Here is a 27,189-nt window from a genome sequence, read left to right as displayed (position 1 = left end):
TGGGGGCCCGGCGCCACAAACAAACTCATTTTAAACTTAATTGCAAATGTCAGATAACAATCTAATAGAAAACCAACATACTATGTACATATCAGGGGGAAAATTCACTGACTTAGTTTCTAATGCAGTGGATACCTTGGTTAATGTAGGTCAACGAGTACATGTCCTGGTTAGCGTACAATATGGCACATTGAAACTGGACATCATTGTCCCCCAGCTTTGTCGTCCGTCTATGATATTATTGGTATCTGGCTCCGTAGTTCTTTGCTAGCTATAACACAGTTACACAACACGTCTCTGTTTTTCATATTGAATACAGCTGCAAAATAAGTGCCAGCATTTTTGATGAAGACGGTGAGAAACATGTTGGAATTTAAGAAATAGCTCATAGCAAAACACCAAGTTGGTGTCAGAGTGTTTCAAGTTTCACGGCTTCACTGTAGCGCAGTTTTTTGATATATGTTATAAGCAAATATTACATATCTTTGGTCTAAATCAGCACAAAAATGACAAAATTAACTAAAATACAAATGTAAGACATTCAGAAAATGCATTGAAAGACATATTTGACACTGGTCACTTGGTATAAGTAATGTACATCAGCTACTGCAAGAAGTAAAAAAGTAAAAATGAAAAAAATTGAACTCTCCCAATAATAGAATGTTATATTTTATACTATTAAATTGCCAACTATATTGGTAATGTCAGTGTAAATGTGAATATAGGGGTGCTATTTCATGTCCAGAAGGCTCTAATATATTTTAGAAACCATATTTAGAAGGATCTAAATAGATTTTCTATGCTCGAACAATGAATATAATATAATATTGCTTTTTATTCCAGGAATCCTACTTTGTGGAAAATTCACTCATCATGGTTGAGTGCGGAACCAATTCACCGCAATAAATGAGGGATTGCTGTATATCAAAGTTGCAATCAAGGCCGCGGTGACTGTATTCATTATTGGAAACTATTTCATTCTAAAACAAAGTGAGTGCCTGGCGATGGCCGGTGTTCAATAAAAACATAGATAATGGTCCTATTGATTGCTAAAATGTTTGCACTTACAAATGATTTTACATTTTTCCAAAACAGGAATCCTCGGTGCTAATGAGGCTAGGGGAGGGCCTTCGTTTGAACCCTTAAGAGGAATAAAAGAAAAGGGGAATGTGTGAAAGGAGGAAAGCAAAAAAAAACAAAAAAAAGAAGAGCCAAGAGAAGAAAGCGAGGATCAGAGGGAGGAGGTTGGCAGAGGGTGTATATGAAAATTTGGCATCTTGCGTCCAAGTGATAGTGGCGTGCCAAAGACAGCCGCCGACACAATCCTCCCTCTCACTTTCAGAACATCAGACTCCTTTGCTGTGTTGAATTTGCCCACGTTATTATTACTTTTAAAACACGGCAAGCCAGATGTGCAAAATAAAATGAGTGATATTTTTCAGTATTTTTGCACTTTGGATTTAATGATAAATGATTTGAATTTGGAGGACTATGTTGTAGGAAGGTATAGCATTCAGCGCCAGGGCCTCGCTTGTGAGTGCAGCCTGGTGAATAAGCCATGCTCCCTGGCTCAGGCCAGCCTGATCGTGAGCATTACCCACTGCACTCTTTTTCCTCCTCCCTTGTGCCTCTGCTGACGCTGGCAAACACTCCGGAGCGGCTATGTGGATTTTAGGGACGGGACACATTACACGGTTGGAGCGGCGACAAAAGCCTGAAAAGAGAGCCGGCACTGGGAAGACACCGTATTAATACAGACAATACCACCCCCTCCTTACCATTGACTCTCCTGTCTCCTGTCTCCCCCCACTCTTTTTCTAGGCTTTTTGTTCCGTATTAAAAACTACCCAAAAAAAAGCCTCCTCAACTCAAGTCATGAATGCATATTTTTAATCAATAATGCTTAGCATCGCCTAAACCCATTTTTATTTGACAATTGTTAGTGTTTTGATGTGTAATTAAATCTAATCAGTAGGTATTAAACAGGGTTCCGCCGTGTGTAAACACACCCTCTCGCAGCACAAAATGTCAGGCAATTAACTACACAAATACATTCCCTTTGGGGTGGGTATTATTATATTCAAATAATTATTAATTATATATGTCTTTATTGTATTGTATATGTAATTGAAAGCAATTTATCCTTCACATAAATATGGAAGAGAACATTTGGGAATTTTTTCAATTCATGTATTCATACAGCGGTGGGAGTAAATTGTCAACAACAAATACCTTTCATTCGCACACCAAATGATATGCTGTGTAAATAAAACAATTTAATAATAATTAATGTGGCATTCGTTGAACCGAAATCGCCGTCTTCCATTAAAGTAAACATCGACTAGCCTTAAGGGGAAATGTGGATCTGACAACTGACTTTATTCAACAGAAGATTAAAGAGATGGATTCAAAAAAAAAAAAAGCAACTGCCTACTGCCTTAAATAATGTAATCCCTTTGCAGGATATCTCCACAAACGTTCTAGGACAATAAGACTGCATCGTGCAACACGCCACCTTGCTATGCTAAGGTTTGCTTATGTTTTAGGGTTAATTGCATATAAGTACCCCATGCAAGACTTTTCTTCTCCGGCCTTGCATAGAGAAACGAGACTCCCTCTCTAATGTGACACGCTTCACCCCCTTTATCGCCGTCTATCAGACCTGATACGCGCTGCACCTCGACACGCTCCAGAAGCGTAAAAGAGGATAGGCCTTGGTGAACGGAGGCCACCGGGCGAACACTCCCCGATGCCAAAGCCACTCTGCATGTGGAGAGCTTTTCTTAGCCGGGGTGGGCCCGCTTCCCACAGCACATGACACAAAAGCCTCAGACCTGACTGACTGACTGCCTCAGTGTTGGGACCTCATTCAGTCCACACCGCTGAGGGTCGCCGTAACATACGGAAATGTATACGGGCCACTCCATGTCATGTGATGTCATGGGAGCCGCAGAAGAGGATCAGGGAGTAATTAAGGACAGATTACTTTCACAGAGAAATAAAAACAGATCGACAAAACAGTGGGAAGCTGTGGAATCCGTAAGTAAACTTACACCACGCTGTGAGACATTCATCATTGTTAGCCATGACGATACGACAACAACATTTATTTCCTTAATATATCCACAACACTCTATTTAGGAATTCTTCCTGTGGTCAGTGAGGCAGGGGGCCGGCTTTAGTGCCGGGGGTTTCTCCGGCCTTCTTCACAAGCGCCATCCACGCGGGAATCCGGCGCGAGGGAGGCGGGATCTGGCACTAGAGAGCGTGCAGTGTGGAGCGGTCACGGCAAAAAATGGCACAGTGCGCACATTTCACACCTCCCTCGGAGTGACTGCAAATTTCCTGTGCTGCACTTTTTTGATTGGAAACACATTCGAAACATCTTTTCATAATCACACTTTCGCTGCGCAGAAGGAATAAAAGACGGGAAGCGAGTTCCAAAGCATGAGTAAGTGCAATGAGCTAACTTAGGGACTGACAAATGCTTTTTTAATCGCTCTTTTTTCCATGCTTGGACAAGTGATGAATGTGCTGCGTTTAATCTAAAACAGCAAAATATGCATATTGTTTTATGAACCAAATCAAACACATTAGAGCGAGCGGTAAATGGATTGCTCTTCTGATAATGCGCACCCCACCTTTGCAGTTGTCAGTGCACACCAACCGAGCAAACACTCATTCATTAACAGGAACTGAGCCAGTTTGTGGTTATTATGCAGAACGTTGGCACTTGTGGGCCAAGATCACTATCTCCATTATAATAATAACAGTCTGAGGATTAACAGGATCACTCAGTAGCAGACCTCGGCTGCGGCCAAACAATAGCGCCAGATAGTTATAGACTCCTCCTTCCGAGCTTAGCTGCTGCCGTAGTAGCTGGATTACCTGGCTTGACAAATTGTCAACTAAAATAACAAAAAAATAACAAACAAACAATAAATGGTATTCCACTCCAGCCCTGTGGGCGGCAGTAATTTGCCTTATAATGATCCGGACTACTTCCAAACAATTCACATTTTTCTGCATATTAGTTATAATACCACTTGGGAATAAAAGTAAAGTAGTAAACAAATTAGTTGACATATCAACTGCCGTCATACTAAGTCAATAAATGACTTACTTCGAAATCTTTAATGGTAATATACTACATACAGGCTTTTCATGTCATGTGACCATGACGCATAACGCCACATATCATATTGATGTTTAATTTTAATTTAATTATCAAAAAATCATGCATTTTTTTATTTTTTATCACAAAATGACATTCCTTGATAGCACCCAAATAGCAACCAGAAGTGGAAGCTACCTCGCCCCCATCTGTGATGATCATTTTACATTCATAAATGATTCCTAAATGTATATAAATGACAAATTAAATGGATAAATTATCATTTAGTTCAGTTTAGATGTGACACAATGGTTGCGAGATCAACCTAAGTCATGTAAAAAAAAAAAAAAACCCGTATTCATGAAGGTAAAAGTAACTTTAAATGATCATGTATCCTTTTCATTCATCATCCATATGTATTTTTAATTGTTTATGCATGTAGAACAATAAAAATGTGTTGTGTGATAACATTGTTAGCTTACTGGAACAGGTTAATTTGATTTACATTATTTCTTATGGGAAATATGCGTATCAATGAGAGTTGGACTAACCAAGGTTCTACTGCAATGTAATTTGTTGACTAATATGTCATAAGGGTTCTATTGGGATAAAAATGCCAAAAAACATAATAGCCGATTGAATCAATGTGCAAATAAATTTAAATAAAATGTGATAAAATGATTTATGTCCATCTCTGGTCTGGTCACTGAAAATGGAAGCACTTCCAGGTGAAGTTCTGGGTATTATTTTGAAGAGTTAAACTAGGAAATACTTTAAAAAAATGGCCTCCTTGAGCTTGGCAGCACCACCAACCAGTATTTCCAGTACTCCATTCAAAGACATGTTCCTTTATCCACCCGAAGTGCCTAAAAACACAAGCGAGTGCTCTGCGTATCATGGCGTGGTGGTTTGTTCCGTCACGGAACAGAGAGGATCTCGAAGTCTGTCTGGCTGGCTGGCTCAAGAACAGCCTGAGAAAGCCTGACAGAGAGCCACGGAGATTCCCCGTGGCAGCTTTTTGCCACTCTGTCATAAACAAAACACAAGACGTCTTTCTCTTCTTCCCACACCAAGCGAGCTCGGGCACTGCCAAATGGAACAATCACGATCGCAGCCTTCTCTCCTTTCCCAACGAACGAACGCACAAATGCACGCTCGCCCTGTCTCTGTCTCTGTCTCTCTCCTCCATAATACAAACAAAAGAGACGAACAGAGACTTTACCTTTGCGAGAGCAACAATAACGGCTGATGTTTAAGGAGACAAAACAACAGCGTGCACGGGATCAAAGAGAAGCAGCAAAGGCGCAGATGCCAAAGCCCAACAAAATGCAAAGCAAACAAAAACACACAATGAGCACGTAGTGTCATTCATTGTGACAGTAAAGCATTAAAAGAAAAATGCAATGAACGTGGCAGAAAAAAAAACAAAACACTCCTGGCTCACAAATACGCCACTTTTGGCCATCAAATACTTTCCTGGAGCCAAGTGTTATAAAACGCTTGACCTTTGGGCAGGTTTGAAGACAGCAGTTTGCCCTTTGTCTTCCCTTTCATCCCTCGCTGCAGGCCCCAAAATATTCTCTCCGACTCGGGCTGGACTGCATGGAGGAGGAAAGGGAAGTGCTGAGGCACGCTGGAAGTGCTCAGCAAATGAGGCGTACCCCCGACTTTTACTATACTGTCGTACTAATCTCAACAATGTGTGTACTTGTACATGTAATTTATATTTTTTTATACTATTAATTACCCAACACATAATTTGTATTAACTTTTTATATGATGATTATTAAGTTTTTAAAAGTAGTTTTTTTTTTAATAAACACAAAATACAGTTTTTGTATTATTTTGTATAAGACAGACGCATTTTAAAATAAAAATGAAGCAAAAGAGAGATTTCCTCACACACCACAAATAAACCAACAGAGCAAAGCTGCCAGGGTTTGGCTCGGCCCGCATGAGGGGTTTGGCCTGGGCTGAGATTGTGGGTCTGTGCGAGTGTGTTTGCGTTTTTGTGTGTGTGTGTGTGTGTGTGTAAGCAGAAGAAAGGCAGATATGCATAGAAGGTTGAAATAGTATTTGGCTACATTTCATATTAGTGACCCCATTCAAGTTTTGTTTCGGCACGTGTGTGTATTTGTGCAAACAGTAAAGTGTGTATGTGTATGTGTGTGTGTGTGTGTCCCCAAAAAAATCCAGCTGAAATAATATTAGGTCATGAGCCCATGTTTGCATGTAGCATGGTGAAGTAGTTAGCGTGTGTTTGGAGGATTTGGCTGTGAAATGTGATTCATGTATGCACACGTGTGTGTGTGTGTGTGTGTGTGTGATTGTAATGTTGGAAAAACACTAGAACACGGCACAGTATTTTGGCTGAGTGTGTGTATTTGTAAAATGTGCGCACGGTAGGCTACAGTGAGCAGTGTTTGGCTGAATGAATGTGTGTGTGTGTGTGTGTGTGTATCCATCCTGGTGGCTGCGATACAACACACTTTGGCTGTATCAAAATGTATCTATGATGGTCTTTGGCGTGTGCAGCACTGTGTGTGTGTGTGTGTGTGTGTACGCAGTTGTGACTAAAAACCATGTTTGGCTCGACGTGTGAAAGTACGCTACAAAGATGAGTTGTTTGTCTATTCTTTTTTTTTTTTCCCTCCCCTAATTCAAAATGTGTGTATCCTACTTTAGCTCTGTGTGTTTGTGTAGGAGTGTGAAGGTGGCTGCAAGAGTGCTGGCTGTGTGTGTGTGTGTGTGTGTGTGTGTGTTTGGCAGCCGGGTCCAAGGCAGCGCAGGCGTTCAGGCAGACGGTGAAGGCGGCAGCAGCCTGCGGCCTGAGAGCAGGAGACTCATGGCTCTTACACACACACACACACACACACACACACACACACATACACACATAAATACACACACAATCTGGGCTGTAGCCAAATGACAATCCCTGGCTACAATGGCCTTATCGTGGCACATGCACTTTGTGAGAATTAGAACAAATTTGTTGTGAACAGCTCCTCACATGAAAATATTTGGAAGCGCGATATTGTAAAAACCTGTCACACACACACACACACACACACACACACAGGCATGCACATTATGTCCAATAATATATGATATAATACATAACTTGTGTTTATATAAGGGGGCAAATGGTTCACTTGAAAAAAGGAGCATGGCCTCGCCTGGGCATGTTGGCCGATTGCCCTGGAGACACACACACACACACACACTCACAATTTTTTTTTATTACTTTTGAGTCTACGTTGCCATGTAAACAAACAAGGCAAGAGAGGGGGAAATATAAAAATGACAAGCAAAAAAATTTTAAGCTTCTTTTATATTATTTAGTATTTTTGCGATATTTAGACTTAATAATTTTATTTTTTTCATTTGTTTCTTATCGGGAAGGTTTTTTGGCGTGGCATGTTAGAGTGTGTGCCATTTTTTTTTTTTTTACCGTTTTCACGTGTACGCACACTGGCACCATTTATAACGTGAGTTGCCCACATACCTGGCGAGTGGACGAAGTAGGCCAGGTAGAGGTCCAGTTCCTTGACGGATACCCCGATGTGGTGCGGCTGGACGCACAGGCCCGGATTGGTGCACTGCGGTGACTTGACCAGGCGCTCCCCGTCCGTGCTCTCCAGGGGGCTGCCTTTGAACAGGATGACCATGACCAGGTCCAGCCGCCACACCTTGTCGGCCTGGCGCAGGCAGTCGATGCGACGGATCTTGCCCTTCTGGTCAGGGTTGGACAGTACGCAGCAGGGGGGCTTCTTCCCCGTGATGGTGAGCACAAAGTCCTCACGGAACTCGGGCCGGATGTCCTTGCGGAGCTTGGCCAGCAGGCGCGAGGCCCACTTCTGTTTGATCTCGGGCTTCTCCCCGAGCAGCTCGTCCTTTACGGCGCGCTCTTCCTCCTTGGACATGCGCTTCTCGTGCTTCTTGAAGTACTTGCGCTTGCGGGCCTGCAGGTTGAACCAGGTGTAGGCGAAGGCGCGGACATGGGGCAGCAGGGCCTCGATGAAGGGGTGGAATTCATCCTGGACGAGGGAGGACGACAGGGGGAGGGCGGAGGAGGACAGGGAGGAGGGGGGGAAGCAGGACGAGGAGGGTGAGAACGGGGGAGAGAAGGACGGGGAGAGAGGGAGCGGGGGGGAGGATGGGAAGAGAGAGGTGAGGCAGTTAGCACCGGCGCGCAGCATGGAGGAGCGGCGCCTGCTCCGTGTGAGCGGAGCGAGGGAATGAACGAGAGGCGCCGAAAGAGAGAGAGAGTGAGCGAGAGAGTAAGAGTGTGTGTGTGTGTGTGTATGTGTGTGTGAAAGAGAGAGAGAGCCAGAGAGAGAGAGCCTTATATACACAACAGACACACCACATTGAAGGACACACTTCAGCACAACACTACCAGCCAGGTAAGCAGGTGAGAATGAATGATCTTTTCCTGGGGTGTGTAAACACTGCATTAGTGGACACAAGTGTGTATGCAGCAACACAATTTTAAATATTATTTCATTTTTCAGCAACACAATAAATCTCAAAATCAAAACACACACAGCAAAATACAAAATAAATACTGATAGTTACCATTTTCCTCTGTCATCATAAAATGACCCCGCTGATTGCAAAAAAAAAAATTACTATTAAAATGCACCACAGGCTAAGTCAGTGTGCAGTGGAGAAATGTTGCATTTATTGCAAAAAAATTAAAATAAAACGCAAAAGTGTCCAGTAAAAAAAAAAAAAAAAAAAAAAGTAGGTGCAGTGTAATACCAGCACAGGGACACAGGCGGTAGTGTAGCTGGAGAGCTGTTGTTCAAGAGCACAACAGAAGGAGAGAGTTGACAAGTTCAGTCTAAAAAAATGAAAAAAAAATATGGATAAAATCAATTTCAAAATAAAAGTGTCAAAAAATTGTCAGTTTGCCTGCAAAAATAAGTGTAGAAAAAATACCTTGAGCCAAAAAAAAAAAAAAAATTAAAAAAATTCTAAGCAGGTGGAGTTCAGTTGAGTAGAATCTGCATAGGATTCACGCAGCAGGGGAGAGTGAGAGAGAGAGGGGGAGAGAGAGAGAGAGAGAGAGCTGGACAAGGGGGTTAAAAAAAAAAAACAAGAGGACGGACTCTAGTGTTGGAAGAGAGCGCACGACCGCTGGCAAACCCGAGTGACGCTTCTTTTTTCGCCCTCTTTCCCTCCAACTCTGCCTCTCTCTTCCTGCTCACTTTGCTCCTCCAACCATTGACTGAGTGTGTGCCAACATGCAGAGGGACCACCTATTTGGCACCAAGTCACCAGTGCCGCAGCCAATACGCACGCTCCCCGCACCGAAAAGGGAGGGAAGAGGAATGGCAGGGGCAGAAGCAAAAAAGGCACAGGTGGGGGTTGTGTGTGGGGGGGGGGGGGTTGGAATCGTGCATGGTTGGTGGCTGGTAGTGGAAGTAGAGCGAGAAGGAGAGAGATAGAGAAGGAGGTTCTTGTGCAAGTTGCAAGCGAAGTGTGTGTGTGTCGTTTGTTAAATAGACAAGTTCCAATCTGCTGCAAAAAAAGGCCAAGTCCACAGGATGTCATCTTTTTATATCGAGAGTGGATCTAAACACCCCCCCCACCCCACCGCCCCTCCTTCGTCACCAGTGTGTTCCCCAGCTGAACCCCCTCTTCTCCAGAATACCCCCCACCCCCATCCAAACCCTCTGCACTCGCATTACAGCACCTTGGCATGGGATGGCATGAGAAAACACAGGCCCAAAATCCCACTAGACCCTGAGACCAGCAGCTGCTCCTGGATTTGCCACACAAACAAGGAGACGAAGTGGGGGGTTGGGGTGGTGAGGGGGGTGAAAATGTCTGCACCCCCCCAAACCTCCTCCTTACACTCTATTCCAAACAACACTCATTCTTGCTTTTTTTTTTGTTTGTTTTTTTGCACTTGAATCACCTCCATATTCAAAATTCCATCAAAATTCCATTGATGCTATATTTGCTTGGAGGAATAATGTGTATTGGCTTTGTGTGATTAGCCTCAACATGTTCATTTCAATATTTGTCGTGTTTTTAAGAAATTATCATGTGCATATAGAATTTATATGTGAAATAAGGTTATATCCTGGAATTAATTTGCTTGTCTTGTGCTCATTGGCTGACTCACAAACCTAGAGAGGGCAAGCGGTGCCCATTGCATCATGGGAAAAACATATAACATAAAAAAAATGTAGTGAAAGTTCTATGAAAAAGTAACAAAAATAGTAAAAAAAAAAGTAATGGAATACAAGTCAATTACCATTACAAAGTTGTGATTAAGAAGTATTAAAAAGTACCTTCAGTATTAAAGAACTACACTAAATAACATATTGAAAGAATTGAGTTGCACTTTTACGAGCATGAAGTCGTCCACCACTGCATAATAAAAAAGTTGCCAAATTTTAAAAAATATTGGAAGAATGAAGACATATTCTTTATTTTTTTTTTTTTAGAAAATAATGTCAGTGTTTGCAGAAAAAAAACATAATTTTTCAAGAGTAAAGTCCACCAATTATTAAATTAAGTTAAATCGCGCTATTTTGGTCAAAATATTGCAATAGTAATTTTATTAGCTTAAAGTTGTACGTATGTTTACAATAACGTTAGAATTATATGATGGAAAAATGTACTTTTACAAGAAGCCTGAACTTTATGAGAATATGTAAAATTATGCAAATTTAGACATATTTAGAGTATTGCGAAAATTAAGCCAAAATGTTATGAGCATAAAGTTATTGCAAAAATACCTTTACAAGTATAAAACTGTACAATAACAAGAATATTGTCGTTATACCAGGAAAAAAATATTTTAAAAAAATGCCGCAATTACGAAATATTAGTGAAATAGCCTATCGTGAATACTCATCACATTCATATGACTCGACAAACATTTATGTCTGACCTTGAGAAAGAACTATACGGTACGAACTGATATCGCCGAAGTTTTGGATGTCGCCTATGTTTTTTATGTTTTGGTTCAAGCTTGTTGTTCAATTCTTGAAAAAAAATTTTCTTGCTTTTTCTTTATTTTTCTCAAGCTGCCACACCTACCCTGAAGTATTCTGTTATATTCACGTTCCTTTACTTTGTAGTCACTGTAGAACCCCAAAAAATCTCATCAAAAATATCAAATTCATTATATTTTTTAATGTGACTGAACTTCAGGTGTGAAAAATATGTTTTTTTTTTATTTTTGTCAAGCTGCTGCTGAAGTACTATACAATACAGACATGTAATTTTACATTTTTTTTCTTGTGATCACCGTACGAGATAACAAATCTAATGCATTTTGTTTTGAATATGACTGAAGTTAGGTTAAAACGTTTTCAAAATATGTTCTTTATTTTCCTCAAGCTGCTGCACCTGCCCAAAAGTACAATATACCACTTTGACCCAAATTTCCAACTTATTTTCTTGTCATCACTGTTGGACATTAAAAAAAATTGAATCAATTTTGCTTTTAATATGAATTAATTAAACAACTTTGACAAAAGTATGTTTTGAGTGTAGCTGTGACGCTCCGTCGACAAGAGATTACAGCGACATGAATGGGAATCTCTGCGCTGGGGCGGACACAAACAGCTAACTCGTCATGTGGCAAAGTTGAGAGCCCAGACATTTCATACTTGGGTCCAAGTTGCCTACTGGGCAACGGGACTGCCTGTGTGTTTGTGTGAACACCTTACAAAAGTCCAAAGTCCTCTCCGTGGTGCCCAGGGCCGTCAGCGCTAGCCTGGCCCTGCTCCCTCACTGAATGTCTGGACAAGCGGGTCCAGTCCATTGCCTGACTGACTGACTGACTGACTGGTTGGCTGGCGGGGTGGATGACTGCTTGGCTAACTGGGTCGGTAGCAAGCTGGCGGATTGCTGACTGGCTCGTCTTTGCTAATACGGGCAAGGTGGAGGGAGGGGAAGGCGCATACACCCATCTGGACCGGGCCGAGGCGGGATGCGTGCCGATTGTTTCAGCTAGCGTATGGCTGCCGACACAGTCTTGCTGGAGGACTGCATTTTGGGAATGAGAGCCGTAACAAAAAAAAAAGGCGCTTTGAAAAATGGTGTTAAATAGCGCACATTTATTTTGGAATATGGAGGTGGGAATGGGATGGCAAAATATAATAAGGAAAAATATTATCACTAAGGAAATTCACTATTGCATTTACAGTGATATTTTTCAGTGATATATTATCATTCAATTTAATTAATAATGATAGTGAATTGTTATTAATATCATAATATCATATCATAATGTCATACCTATCATATCTATCATGCACATTGACTTTTCATGATATAAAAATTCCTCATGAGGGTTCTGTGTACCCAGGTGGCAGTCTGTCAGGCTTCCACCACTGCAGGCTGCGTGGATCTGCAACCTTGGCATTAATTAAAGCGAGGGTGCATTCATCTTATCTCCGCATGCCACGCTCAGTGTTTCACCAAACGACGACCTTTGTTCACCAGGCCGGCCAAGACAAGCTCCCCTCCTGCCCTGACAGGGTTCAACTCCCAGAGCCGAGCAGAGGCTTGAAAAGCAATGAAAAGCACCACAGGCACCGGACTGGGAGCAGCCAAGAACAACACTGGGAGAAATATTAAAAGATGGTGGTGGTGTTTTTACTATTTTATAAAGCAAACTAAATAAACAGTCATATGATAAATTGACCACAAAGACCAATACCGGGTGTCGGTTGCAACAGTGGGAACACTTTTAAAGTCAGATCGATGGTGGCACGCATGCAGAAATGTACCAAAAAAAAAAAGCGGTCAGGACCTTTCACTGAAACTGTATGATTGCTCTGCACATTCAATGTCAAACCTGACAACGTTAATCGTAATAATCATAATAATCATAATAACAAGGAAAAAAATAAATATTTCATAATCCCTGCATAGTTTTAGCTAACTTGAACAACTGCTAGCTGTGTTTGCATTGACCTGGGGGCACGTTAATTAATCAGCATTGCGGACCCGCGTGTCTGCATGACTGTCAAGCTCGTTACTTGCTAAAATAAGCACAAAAATTGTCATTTGCAAAGAAAAATTCCAAATTACTCGCCTGGAAAAAAAGTATTGGTGATTTTAGTGATCATGTCCATAATTGTGCCTCCCAAAAATGGCTAAAATTTATCACAACTTTGAAAATGTAAAATCCAAAATACATATAATTTTTTTTTTTTTTTTGCACTTGTTTGCACGCTGTCGGCAAATCATTTCATTGACTTGTGAAGTGGATCCAAAAAAAAAAAAGACACCATTTCCCCGAGTCATGATGCATTCACAGACTTCAACTGTATTGCAAACATCTGTCTTTTAAAATGCATTACATTTTTATATGTGTGTGTGTGTAACAACATATATTAAAAAAAGGCTTAAAAAAACAGCAGCCATTTTAAACTATATGTAGGTGTGAAATGCATTAATATGTCGGTGTAAGACATATTATTAACATTATTTATTGCTATTTTGGATTCAATATATGTCACTGGAATATATATTTTTTTTTAATTATATTTTTGCTACTTAAATAAAACTAATTGACTTTCTTTCGCTTCACTTTGCTATGTTATTATTACGCTTGGATGGTTATTCCATTGTAACACACTGATCAAAATTAGAACTCCTGATCAAGATCAAAGTTTGAAAACACACACACACACACACACACACACAGATCGTTGATGAGGGTTTCAGCGTGTCAGAGCATGTGATAAGTGGAATTTATCTCTTGACATCTGCTGCGTAAAATCACATATTGAGAAGTGCTGTGTTGATATCAGGGAAGCTTTTTGTTTTTTTTAAACGTGAACACCAAATGAGGTCTTAATTTCACATAAAACAGGCACCTTGGGTCATTGGACATTGGAACATAGCACAAACGCAGGCCTATTCCAGTCTTTCCTGATTGAAAAAAAAAAAAAAAAAAAAAACAAGTTCCTGTGGGCTGTGCAAAGTTTCCATGTTGTCTTCCCGGCGAGGAGAGCAGGGAAAGTAAGGTGTGCTTTGAGCAGGCCAGTGAAATGGCGACCGGAGTTTAACAGCCTTAGGCCTCACAGACAAGTTGACATAAGCTCCTGCTTTGGAAAACTCTTATGAAATACAACGTTCTCTCATCTCTTGCTATGCACTCCAAGCCCCATTTCCACATTATTCTTCTACAAACACATTTAGCCTCACTACTAACACCGCTACTTCCTTCCAGTTCCGACCTATTCATACAATTCCCTGCATGGAAGTACGGGAAGGGGGAAAAAAAGCATCCCGTTCTTCCTCCCATCAGCACAGATTGATGTTAATTGTGTGTCGGCGCATTGTTTGTAATTACACGTGTTTAAACACTGAAAGCGTTACTATGTGTGAAAGTCTGGAAGCCATTTGTGGCATGAGGTGGGGAGTAAAGGGGAAAGGGGGGGGCGCGAGGAGTGATAGCAAGCCTCGGCTTCTGCCCTACGTAACCCCACACTTTGGAATATTCCGTATTTGTGCAAGCGCACGCTCTGAAAGGCACATCAAAGATAAGATCAAGCACGCTTTGTCATTTTTCATACATCCAGATTTATTCCGATGGATTTTTTTTTTTTTTTATGAGGTTAGTGTGGTTTTACTGTGCATAAATATCACCACATACACTTAATTATAAGCATAAGCCTGCATATTTTCATTGTATTTATCTGCAACCATCGTTAAATAAATAGAAGGTGGGGGGTTCTGACTTTGGTTGCGTGGATGGAAAGTCAAAACTTTATACACCCAAATATTTTGTGGGAAGCGAATAGCCGACTACAGCGAAATGTTACACATTTACCGCCAGTAATGCAAAACTGACGTCTCATCTTGATAGCGGGACGGTAGATTAGAGGGAAGTGTTTCTTGAAGGCTCGATGGTATCTTTTTTTTTTTTTTTTTACAAACACAACTGGGCAATGTTAGAGATTTATGAGGAGATTATGGTGCGGCATGTTGCAAGCAACTTAATAAAAGATGTTGCTGGTGTTGCATTACATAAAGTATATACAATATAAGTGAATGCATACAGACATGCATATGTGTGTTTACATTGCATTACATTATGCTCCGTTTTTTTCGTGTTGCCTCGGAAAGATGCACTACCAAGGGAGAGGGGCGGCTATTTTGCTCTGCCATTGCTAGCGTAGTGCTTCAATGTCGTGTACTTTCTGTGGCATGGGAACAATTCGTAATCATAATCATAAAGGTTTTAATTCACACTGCCAGTACAGGCTGGCATGACCTGTTCATTTCAACACTTAACCTTCACTGCTGTGTTTGTAATTGTCAGATGCTGGTCACTATCCTGCGTTCTGTGTGAAAGGCAAAGGTGGATAAATGACGGCTCTTCCATGCAACAAATATTTTGCCCATCATTCACAATTCATGAACACATATTTATTTCCCTTTTCTGTGCATCCTTGCATGGGAAAATGAGTCAATATAAGCTAGCTAACAATGGACGTCATGACAAGTACCCATTTTGATGCTAAAGCACTCACAAAAAAACTCAAAACAATATTCCATATATCTTCTATAATAGACTTAATAGACTATAAAAGACTTCTTTAATAACCAACTGGAGCACACGTGCTGGAAGACACAGCTATCCTGTACAGTCTGTATCGATGCTGCTGTTATTGACAGAAGTAGCAAACACATGTGAAATCAATGCGCCTAAGACGTTTCTGTAATGTTTTAAATCATCAAAATACAGCAAACGACTGTAAGTAATTCCATTTTATCACCGACGTACTTGTTCTTGCATGATCACAGTCAACGTATAAAACGATAAAACACTGCTAGAGGGCTTTGTAGTCTAAATAGGTGTATCCCAATGACAGCGTTGTTAGCTAGCTCATATTAACTTGTTTTCTGGCATTATAATGCACAGAAAAGTGAAAGAAATAGTGTTTATGTTTCACATAAGAATTGCTAATGACGAGAAAAAAATCCAAAAAAAGTGCAGTTCACCTTTAACACAATAAAATATATTTTTTAACTCACATTTTAAAGTAAAACATTATAAAAATGACATGATTGCTAATGTATTCGAATCTATCCATCCATTTCCTACCACATTGGAAATGGATGGATAGAGCCAATGCTAGCTGTCATTCCGATATATTCCGGGTCAGACACCAAAACTTGATTGTTATTGGATAATGTTGTAGCCTACCCGAGTCATTGAGATGTCAAGAAGTAAATTTCCCTCCATTAATCAATAGTCAGCTAACTAATTCTGCAGAGCAAACCTTTTTGACAAAGAATATGGTGTAAACATAAAAATAAAGAATTGGGGTACCCCTTCTGTGACCCTAAAACCGGATATTTAGTATTGAAAATGGATGCATGGAGGGCCTCTGTTTTGGTCTCACACTTTCTGCCTCACTGTCAATTACAGGGCATGTTGCAAACACCACATCCGCATTGGCGCGGGCTTGAGCACCGTGGGCCTTGAGGTCTTGGACCTCATAGTTAGCTAATACTGGGAGAATGAAACAGATAATGAAACCCAATACACCCCCCAGCTCCTAACAAGCAGCAGCAGGCGAGGACCGCGTCTCGTCAGACAAGAGATGCACTATTGAGAGACTTTCTCCCCCCCCCCCCTTTCTTTTATTCCTCATTCTGTCTGTGGGCAAGGCCGGATGCCAACCTCTCTCCAAAGCCGGGCAGAGTGCCCTCACCCTTTTATTCAAAAAAATGTGACGGGCTCACACGTTCAGTCTGTGCACAGCGCCTTCAACTTTCTTTCTTTCACCTCAAACATGTCAGAGTTTAACACTTTTTCCTTTACTGAAGTTAAAAAATATTGTTACTAAAGTCCCCCACTGAGGCCTTACTGCCTGCGTACTTCATCACCATTGCCTCTAACACAGGGGTCTCAAACATGTGGCCCGCAGGACACTAGTTTGAGGCCCCCGCCTTGACATGAAAGTTTAATGTTTGATATGGATGCTGTATGGTATCATGTACCCAGAAAAAATTATTACGTTTGATTAATGTTCATGTTAAAGGTTAAATAACTGTTAATAGTTATCCTCCTTATCCGTGTGGAAGTGGTAAGTTTTTGGCTATTTAAGTTTAAAGGAAATAACCTGAAGGCTACCGTTTAGGTCGCTAGCTCTCTAGTTTGCGAGTTAGCATGTGTCTCAAGACCCTGCAGTTGCGCAATATGTTGTAAATAAATAGAGTATAAATGTGACTATAGTCGTGTTTTGTCATGTCTACAGGGCTCTAATAATGCTTTGTTCATTTTAATCTGAAAAAAATAATTTGTCTACCCACCAACTATATGTGGTTTCTTAAGTTTTTATTATTTGCCGTTTTATTATTATTATTATTATTATTATTATTATTATATTTATTTATTACTGATTTATTTATTTTCTTTATTCATGATTTGTTTATTTATTTTTCATCTTATTTTGTGCAGAAAAATAAAAATTAAGATATTTGAGAACAGTGGAATTTTTTATCAGAGCTTTTATTGTAGAAAATTGGTACCAAAGCACTGAAAAGTTTGTATATTTTTCTGTTTTTAATAAATGCGTTTAGTTTTTTTTTTGGAAAACCTGATGCGGCCCAGCCTTGCCCAGACCCTAGCTCCAGTGGCCCCCAGGTAAATTGAGTTTGAGACCCCTGCTCTAACATATCCCACTCTGCTCACTTGCACTTTTATTCCCTGCACTGCTACTCCCCAAAGAAATGCACTGAGAGGGAGAGGCCTTTTATATGGGACCACTTTTAACTGAAACTAGAGCCGTTTTGGTCATTCAATAATAATTAAAAAAAAAAGGACAAAAAAGTAACAACGCCAACTACTGGCCTGGCATTAGACCTGTCATACTAATCAATAAATCACTTTATCGCTCATTAAATAAATAACAAAGTTGCTAATTTTGCCGGCCTCTATGAATTGTTATTGTTATGCGTGTTTGTTTTCCACAAGATGGGTTCACTCTTCATCTGAGAGTGAAACCTCCTCTCAGAGATTCACCATCTTTGTCTCAGTATTTGGAGGCGGGGCAACTTGCGACTTGAGTTCTGTAAGCCAGCATCGTGAGCAAGCAAATGCAAATATGAACAAAGGCAAAAAAGCAATATAATGTCAAAGTCTCAGTGTGGGAATATTTTGTTTTTAACCAGAATGAACAAAGTGAGCATGTGAACACTGCTGAAACGATGTTGTATTTGTTTGAAAGTAGTGACGAGGAAGTAGGGCAATACATCATCCTGTCCAGTTTTTCCAACTGGGAAAAAAACTACAGATTAAGGTGGAGCAGAGCCTTCGTCACGACATTCAATACTTATTGAGGCATTTGGTCCGCAAAGTGAATATAAACAAAACAGCACAAAATGATGCACGCTCACAGACAGTGTCGCTCGCTACATTGGATACAATTAAAAAGCCAACATTTCAGGAAGTGTTAGAAATGTTTGACAGACTGTACAAACTGTCCGGGAGAACATACCTCTCACAAACAGCGACTCGCACCACAAGCACCAGCCCTGAGATAATATTTAGCACAGCTGGTTTTTGCTACATTGCTACTCCAGAGAGATCCTGCCTTAAACTATACACGGTCAACATGTTGGTTTTCCTTGCTCGGAATCTCTCAGAATTAAGCGGCTACGGATTTGCATATGGCCTGTGGCAAGTCTGCAGATTTTTTTGTTTACCTTTGTTAGCCTGTTAAGAAATAATACCCAATGTTCATTATTTATTCAAGTGCAATTTTGTTTACAGAGACTTGATACTCCGTTTGATTTATTGTTTTTATTGTTGTGTGCTTTTCATTGGAGTGGCTGTTTTTTGTAACAGAGGCATGGCAAAAAATTTTAAGTGCAATTATTGCTAAAGGAGACTGAGAATCCATTTTATTTAAATTTCTTTCTCAAATAACATGTAAATGCAGACTTTTGAAAGTCAAAGTAAAGCAGATCCATTGACGGGTCAACAAATCACCACCTTCTTTGATGACGCATATTGTTTATAATAAGTTATAGTCTAAATACATTCATATGTTTGGCCCTTTGCGTCATCAAAGGTTCCTGTGTAATTCAACTATACTTATGTAAACACATATTTGTATATTTGTCTAAAAACCCATATTTCAAACCTGCCTTTATGCATATCTGGTGAGACTTCATTCAGAAACAACATGTTGATAATAATAAAAAAATAATTTTAATTACTTTAATTTTATAAATTTGGCCCTTTCCATCATTAAAGGTCATGACTTTGCTTGTAAAATGTCCCAAATGCTTGTAAAAATACCAAATTCCTGTGAAAACCACAGAAACGTTCATGCAAAGTGTAATTCAACTATACTTATGTGAACACATATTTGTATATTTGTCTAAAAACCCATATTTCAAACTGCCTTTATGCATATCTGGTGAGACTTCATTCAGAAACAACATGTTGATAATAATAAAAATAATAATTTTACTATGAAAAGTGGTACACCCCCACCCCCCACCTATATGACATTGTTAAGGTCTATGATGCCCACAGTTTGACCTTGGAACAGATTAACTGAATACCTATTATGTTTCCTATGAAAAATTGAGTCTAAATCCAAGGACATTTAGAGGTTGAATGGCAATTACAGTTCCACAAGTTCCGCCCGCTCAAAAGTGTATGTTACAGTAAGTGATTTTTCACAAAGCAGATGAGAAGCCAACCATGCGAGCATGGCGAGAGCGTCCTATCAGGGACACTGAAGCTTGCAGATTTAATTCTGCTTATCATGTGAGCTGGAGCCTCGCCTGCTGGGGGTTGGCGCCACGAGGGTTAACCAGTGCCCACTCCCTGTGGCATGATATGAGCTGGGTCTTTGCCTGTGCACTCTGCCTTGTCTGTCTGTCTGTCAGTCTGTGACGAGTTGGAGGCTTTATGACTCTAAAGTAGGCGGTCACTCCCGACCAGCCGCCCAGCCGACTTTGATCCCATTAGGGTTATAAGGTGTCTGTTTCAAATGGCTCTCGGAGAGCTGTCTCTTAATCTCTGTTAAGCTCGAGTGGGGTGAGGTCAAAGGGAGACGGGGATCTTGATGGCAGCGTGTCTCGAGCTGGCAGTGTGCAGGTTAAAGGTCGATCGGTCCATTTTGTGCGGCGTTCCCCGTGGAGCAAGCAGTAAGTAAGCCAGGCCGAAATGAACGGAGCATGCAGACAAATATATGCCACCCAGCATGCACCAGTGTATAAATACTAGGTCCTTTTTGAAACATTTGTTTTCAAACCATCACTTTCTCCTTTTAGACTTACATTGCGCAGCAAAACAAGACACTGATGGGATGATTGGGTGTCACGTTATCTTCTTTGTGACTGACTTCCCCGACCCAAACTACCGACCTCAGGAGCACCATAGCACTACAGGGAGACGGTCTCAAGTACATTTCCTCATAAAGGACATGAAAACGGAGGAAACCCACCCGTATAAAAGGCCTGCCCATAAAAAGAACAGTCAACTAGACAAATATCAAATAGCTATAGCATTCAAAATGTAAAAAAAAGAAAAGAATGTGTCAGTATCTACATTTCTCCTGTCTAATTGGAAAAAAAAAGATCTATGCAATGCATTTCTTGGACACACAGTGTCATTTCCCAGTGAATGGTGCTGTGTTTATCAGTTCTCAATAGCCACATACCAGTCAGTCTCCATTTATAAACATGTGATTGTATGAAAAGATAGTATCACAGGAAAGTGCGCCAGAAGGAGCGAGCTGGACTGCAAGCAGCAAAGAGCTGCCACGTCAGATGCTGCCGAGGCTTCTTGGCCGTCAGCACTAAACCCACACACACACACACACACATACACACACACACAAGTCAGTGCAGGACACACACACACACACACACACGTGCATGGACTTCTAAAGAGTTTGCCTTTCATAGAGTCAGCAGCCAAGGCTGACACCTCTGCTCAGTGTAGCATTCACCGCTGTCTCTGTGTGAGTCAACGTACATGGAGCCGCTCCATCAACAACACTCACAGGCCCTAATAATAAAGCCAGCAAATCCCTCGCTCCGTTTTTCCACTGCCACATGTCAGAGGGGGGCACGGCCCGGTCCTCCACGTATCCTGTTTTAATTCTTACGGATTTTACACTCAGCCGTTGACACTGGCAGTAGAGTCAAGTTTAAAAAACAAAAAAGTATATAAAGTAGAGTAAAAAAGACAATTTAACAAGATATATACAAGATATCCAAAATATACACATAGTATTGCACAGGAGCATATGCAGGAGCAGATATATTAATTTTAGTGCAATGATCAATGGGTCATAGTGCAAATAATGATGTATTGTAATGGGTTGTTAAATAAATAAATATGATTGAGGTATCACAGGATACTGCACTGAAAAGAGAAGCTCTCCAATTTCATTGTACATCTTGTATAATGACAATAAAGGCCATTCCATTCCATTCCGTTGACACTCCTTATAAAAAAAAAATTGATTGAATATAATTTATCCTCTTTTAGTCATATATCAACTATCTATTTTTACATATAACAACACTATTATTCAAGCTTCATGACCCCCAGAAGAGGAATAACAAAATGACAGGTATGGGATAAAGAAACGCTGATTCTCCAGATATCCTTTGCTTCCTCTGAGGGGCTGTATTACAAGTTTGAGGCATTAGCATTCCTTCACATCATCAAAGAAACCCAATATAAACCAAAGATTTTAGTCAGCTGGGCAGCAGAGACGAATACAAAACAGATAAAAAAAACATCCAAATTAAACAGGAATAAAGCGGTTGAATTGTGAGGCGATTTTTAGAAAGCTTGTGCTCTACACAGCACGGGCAGGTAGGAAGTAAAGTGGCTTTTAAGCCTACTAAATCCAACATATCCCAGATAAGACTGGGGCTTTCTTGGGGAATGAAAGAGGAGGAGGCTAAAAAGGAATGAGGGTGAATTAAAAGACAAAATGGGAAGCCAAAGGGAGACAGAAGGGAGCTGAGATTGTGCAGGCAAATATAAGACAGCACATAATAAAAGGAGATGGGAAGCAGGGAGGTGTTAGGTAAGCAGAGCATGTTTTCCGAGGAAAGCGCATGTGAATTTTGGTGTTGTCTGATCCTGTCTTGTGACGAAGGAACACGGAGAGCTATCCAGAAAGATCTGGAGGGCTTTCGTTCTGTCATTCAGTTCATGAAAACATGAAAAGGCGGGGGTGTCTAACGTGTGACCCAGGGGCAATTTTCTGCTTGTTTTTATTTTTATTTAATATAATCTGAAACAAAAGTGAATCCGCTATTATGAGGTACAGTATATTAATTCATTCATTTTCTACTGCTTATCCTCACAAGGGGGCGAGAGGCGGGGTACACCCTGGACTGGTCGCCAGCCAATCACAGGGCACATATAGACAAACAACCATTCACACTCACATTCATACCTATGGACAATTTGGAGTCGCCAATTAACCTAGCATGTTTTTGGAATGTGGGAGGAAACCAGAGTACCCGGAAAAAATCCACACATGCACAGAGAACTTGCAAACTCCACACAGAGATGGCCAAGGGTGGGATTAAACTCGGGTTTCCTAGCTGTGAGGTCTGCATGCTAACCACTCGTCCACCATGCAGCCATATTAATATATTCATTCATTCATTTTCTACCGCTTATCCTCACAAGGGTCACGGGGGGTACTGGAGCCTATCCCAGCTGCCTTCCGGCGAGAGGCGGGATACACCCTGGACTGGTCGCCAGCCAATCACAGGGCACATATAGACAAACAACCATTCACACTCACATTCATACCTATGGACAATTTGGAGTCGCCAATTAACCTAGCATGTTTTTGGAATGTGGGAGGAAACCGGAGTACCCGGAAAAACCCACCTTTGCACATGGAGAACATGCAAACTCCACACAGAGAAGGCCAAGGGTGGGATTGAACTCGGGTCTCCTAGCTGTGAGGTCTCCACGCTAACCACTTGTCCGCCATGCAGCCATATTAATATATTCATTCATTCATTTTCTACCACTTATCCTCACGAGGGTCGCGGGGGGTACTAGAGACTATCCCAACTGTCTTCGGGCGAGAGGCGGGGTACACCCTGGACTGGAGGCCAGCCAATCACAGGGCACATATAGACAAACAACCATTCACACTCACATTCATACCTATGGACAATTTGGAGTCGCCAATTAACCTAGCATGCAAAAATCTGTGCAAACTCCACACAGAGATGGCCGAGGGTGGGATTGAACTCGGGTCTCCTAGCTGTGAGGTCTGCACGCTAACCACTCGTCCACCATGCAGCCATATTAATATATATTACACTAATTTTCTTGGTTAACAATAGTATGAAAAACAATTAGAGAGGATGCAAAGTGGGATGTATTGTGGTCATCTACTATGCATTTCTAGTTTTCTTGGCCTTTACTGAGAGTATGCATACATTACCTGCAGGGTGCATGCATGCACATGTTAAAAAAAAAAAAAAAAAAATGGAGGAGACAGGTGTACACAAGCAGGCCAGGACACAGAGTCAACAAACAAGGGTCGAATTGAATCATGCCTAGTTTGTTTATTTAGCAGTGGTTGGGTTTTCACTTAGAAACCTCCCAAACGCCATTGCAAAATTCATCCTTTTAGACTCCGCAGAGAACATTCAAACAGTATTAATTCCTCTTGCTGGGAAAAGGGACGACCTTTTCCCGGAGCTATCCATAACATCTGAATATAAAAATAAATACGCAGAACGGGCTTTACCCTCAAGTGAGAAAGAGGAGGGGGGGGGGTATCTGAGTGTATGTTTTTCCAACTTGTATCAGTGTCTTGGGCGACATATTGCAGCTCGCCGTCTACTCTTTAAAGCATCAGCTATGGCTGTCTTCACCTTCGTTATATCTTTAACCACGCCTTTCTCTCCGCTGGACGCCCCCCCTTGTGCCAGTTAACTCACCACAAGCCATTGGGAGAACCACAAGAATGCTTAAATCAGCATAATTAGGCCTGCGTGTACTTTAAACACACACGTTTACCCCAAGCCTGGACCCCTGCCACCCGTACGCCGCCACGGTCTTTCTCTTTGAGTCAATAAACATAAACATTCCTGTAAGGTACTGTACACGTACTTGCAAAATAATGTACAGTACATGAGGTAAAAGTGATGCGGCACATCCCTTTTCCCACCCTGCTTAGGCTCCCTGGTGCAGCTGTTCTTCAACAACTGGCCCCCAAAACCACTACAACCACACTAACACACTTTACGACGCGGCTTAGCGTGAGGCGGGCTAAATGAGTTTAGCACGGGCGCTAAAAGGCTGGTTGTAAAGTTTCCATAAGCGGGGCTGGTAAAAATCAAGCGGGAGCATGCGATGGCATCAATCTTGCGGTTTTGTGCCACAAAACATCTGCATGTGTTTTAGCTTTCACTGGAGCGTTAACAAACAATTGCCTGCTAGCCAAGGGCATGATGCTCTGCTGCACATGAGGATTATCATTACAGACCATTTAATAATAATAATCACCACCATCAGAAATGAATCAGCCCAAGCATGTGATGTGATATTCGGGTTGCCGTGGGGATCATATTGCCATGTCTGGATTATTACTGTACATCTGTACCTGTTGGAGTAGCAGCGTCAGTGCGGATGTGTGTGTCTATGAGATAAGAGCAAAAATGCAGCTGATACAGTATCAAAACACACTAGAAAGTTAGTAAAGTAGGCTACATTCCCACAAAAGTATACATTTTATCTTACTATGATACATATATACTGTATTTTCCAGACTATAAGTCACACTTTTTTTCATAGGTTGGCTGTTCCTGCAACTTATACTCCAGAGTGACTTATAAATGAAAAACTGTTTATGTTACAGGCTGCACGGTGGTCGAGTGTTTAGACCTCACAGCTAGGAGACCAGGGTTCAATTCCATCCTCAGCCATTTCTGTGTGGAGTTTGCATGTTCTCCCCGTGCATGCGTGGGTTTTCTCCGGGTACTCCGGTTTCCTCCCACATTCCAAAAACATGCTAGGTTAATTGGTGACTCCAAATTGTCCATAGGTATGAATGTGAGTGTGAATGGTTGTTTGTCTATATGTGCCCTGTGATTGGCTGGCCACCAGTTCAGGGTGTACCCCGCCTCTCGCACGAAGACAGCTGGGATAGGCTCCAGCAGCCCCTGCGACCCTCGTGAGGAAAAAGCGGTAGAAAATGAATGAATGAATGAATGAATGATACATACATACCATATTTTCCAAACTATAAGTCACACTTTTTTTCATAGGTTGGCTGTTCCTGCAACTTTTACTCCCGAGCGACATATAAATGAAAAACTGTTTATGTTACAGGCTGCATGGTGGTCAAGTGGTTAGCACACAGACCTCACAGCTCGGAGACCAAGGTTCAATTCCACCCTTGGCCATATATGTGTGGAGTTGTCCCTGTGCATGCGTGGGTTTTTCTCCGGGTACTCCGGTTTCGGTTAATTGGTGACTCCAAAATTGTCCATAGGTATGAATGTGAGTGTGAATGGTTGTTTGTCTATATGTGCCCTGTGATTGGCTGGCCACCAGTCCAGGGTGTACCCCGCCTCTCGCCCGAAGACAGCTGGGATAGGCTCCAGCACCCCCCGCAACCCTCGTGAGGATAAGCGGTAGAAAATGAATGAATGAATGAATGTTTATGTTACATAAACACTGGACACCTTTTCTGTTCATGTTTATTTTTTGTGTAGGTGAATAACCATTGTGTTAGCATATCTTACACCTATTCAGCCTGTTCTCTATTCTTTTATTATTGATAGAACTTGCCTTCCAAGAGGACGTAATGTCTGTTTTGGTCAAATAGTTTGTCAAATAAATTACCCGCAAAAAATGCGACTTATGTATGTTTTTTTCAACCTAATTATGCATTTTTGGCCTTGTGCAACTTATACTCCGGAGCGACTTATAGTCCATAAAATATGGTATACATATATATATATATATATATATATATATATTCCATGGTATGCTACTCTTGTGATGGTCCCTGCACATTCATTTCTACTCATAAGCATGGATTTGGGTAAATCCTGCTGGGAATATAACTGACGCCACTGGCTTTGGAGGTCCACTTGTGTTGCCATGGGGTTTACATGTCATTACAGCAAAACTTCACATGTTTTTGTTTTTTTTAACGGCCTCAAATACAGATAACATTCACAGAGTCTCATATTGCTCGCCTGCAGGCATGCAACAGTGAGCGCCACTCTATGTTTGAAACCATTTGTCAGCAACATTTGATCAAAGTGGTGTGATACTGTTAATATGAGGATGTGTGTTTCTAACTAGGCCCACAGAGACAAGCCGCTCTCTGTTGTGCGTGTGTGACACACCAACCACACAGGCGCCCACAACTGTGGATCTTACACAGGGTTCAGCCGAGGTAAAGATATGATATATTACGCAACGGGTTATAGATTTTTCCACCCCTGGCCAGCTGCCAGCACTCCCAACAGGAGAGAGAGTGAAAGGGGGAGGATCAGAGAGCAGCACACTTTGTTCCACAATGTCCGATTCACCAACTGGCCTCCCAGTTACAGCGTAGGAAAATGATGCGTTCTTGTGAATCACTCCATAATATTGGGAGTAACACATGCTGGTACACGCTGGTTAGTGGAGTTTTATCATTTACATTTATGAGGTCTGTTTGATATTTCAGCCACCGCCTCCCTTGGGTTGGGTGTGTGGACAGCCGCCGCCGCCGCTGCTGCTGCTGCTTCTGCTTGGCTTCTCTTTGCTACACACACAAACACACACCCACACAGTCCAGGCAAAAAAAATAAATAACCTAAGGTAGTCATTCCACACAGGGGGAAGCACAGGCTTTGATTAAAAGATAGAAGAACAGCTAAAGTTGATACAGAGCGATTTGTTCAGATTTCCAAACGTTTCCCATAGGAAATAATCTGTTCCAGCATTAACCAGTGGCCAGCGTTATTCAGGGGAGAATCGCAATTTGACATTCTGTCATTGTGATTAGAAAGAACATTTGTGTGGGTAAGTATTTCCCTAACCGATCGCTCAATCATGGCAG

The 27,189-nt window shown here is 41.4% G+C and overlaps 1 protein-coding gene across 14 annotated transcripts in view; it reads right to left on the bottom strand.

Annotated features, from left to right (window-relative positions):
- Window positions 1-27,189, bottom strand: part of nfixa (nuclear factor I/Xa) — a 142,960-nt gene that overhangs the window by 83,258 nt on the left and 32,513 nt on the right. For 12 of the 14 annotated variants that reach the window (XM_058065531.2, XM_078793498.1, XM_078793496.1 and 9 more), the window contains one exon: window positions 7,623-8,154. In XM_058065531.2, coding sequence (XP_057921514.1) covers window positions 7,623-8,154 — 532 coding nt within the window. Of the gene's footprint in view, window positions 1-7,622; window positions 8,384-8,695; window positions 8,941-27,189 lie in introns of those variants that run through there. The other 2 variants (XM_058065533.2, XM_078793494.1) reach the window with 2 other exon arrangements.

This window comes from Doryrhamphus excisus, linkage group LG9 (genome assembly GCF_037039965.1).
Source record: "Doryrhamphus excisus strain RoL-2023G ecotype Guam linkage group LG9, RoL_Dexc_Guam_v1.1, whole genome shotgun sequence".
Taxonomy (NCBI): Eukaryota; Metazoa; Chordata; class Actinopteri; order Syngnathiformes; family Syngnathidae; genus Doryrhamphus; species Doryrhamphus excisus.
The sequence above is the reverse complement of the archived record's forward strand: the minus strand, read 5'-3'. Positions and strand labels throughout refer to the sequence as shown.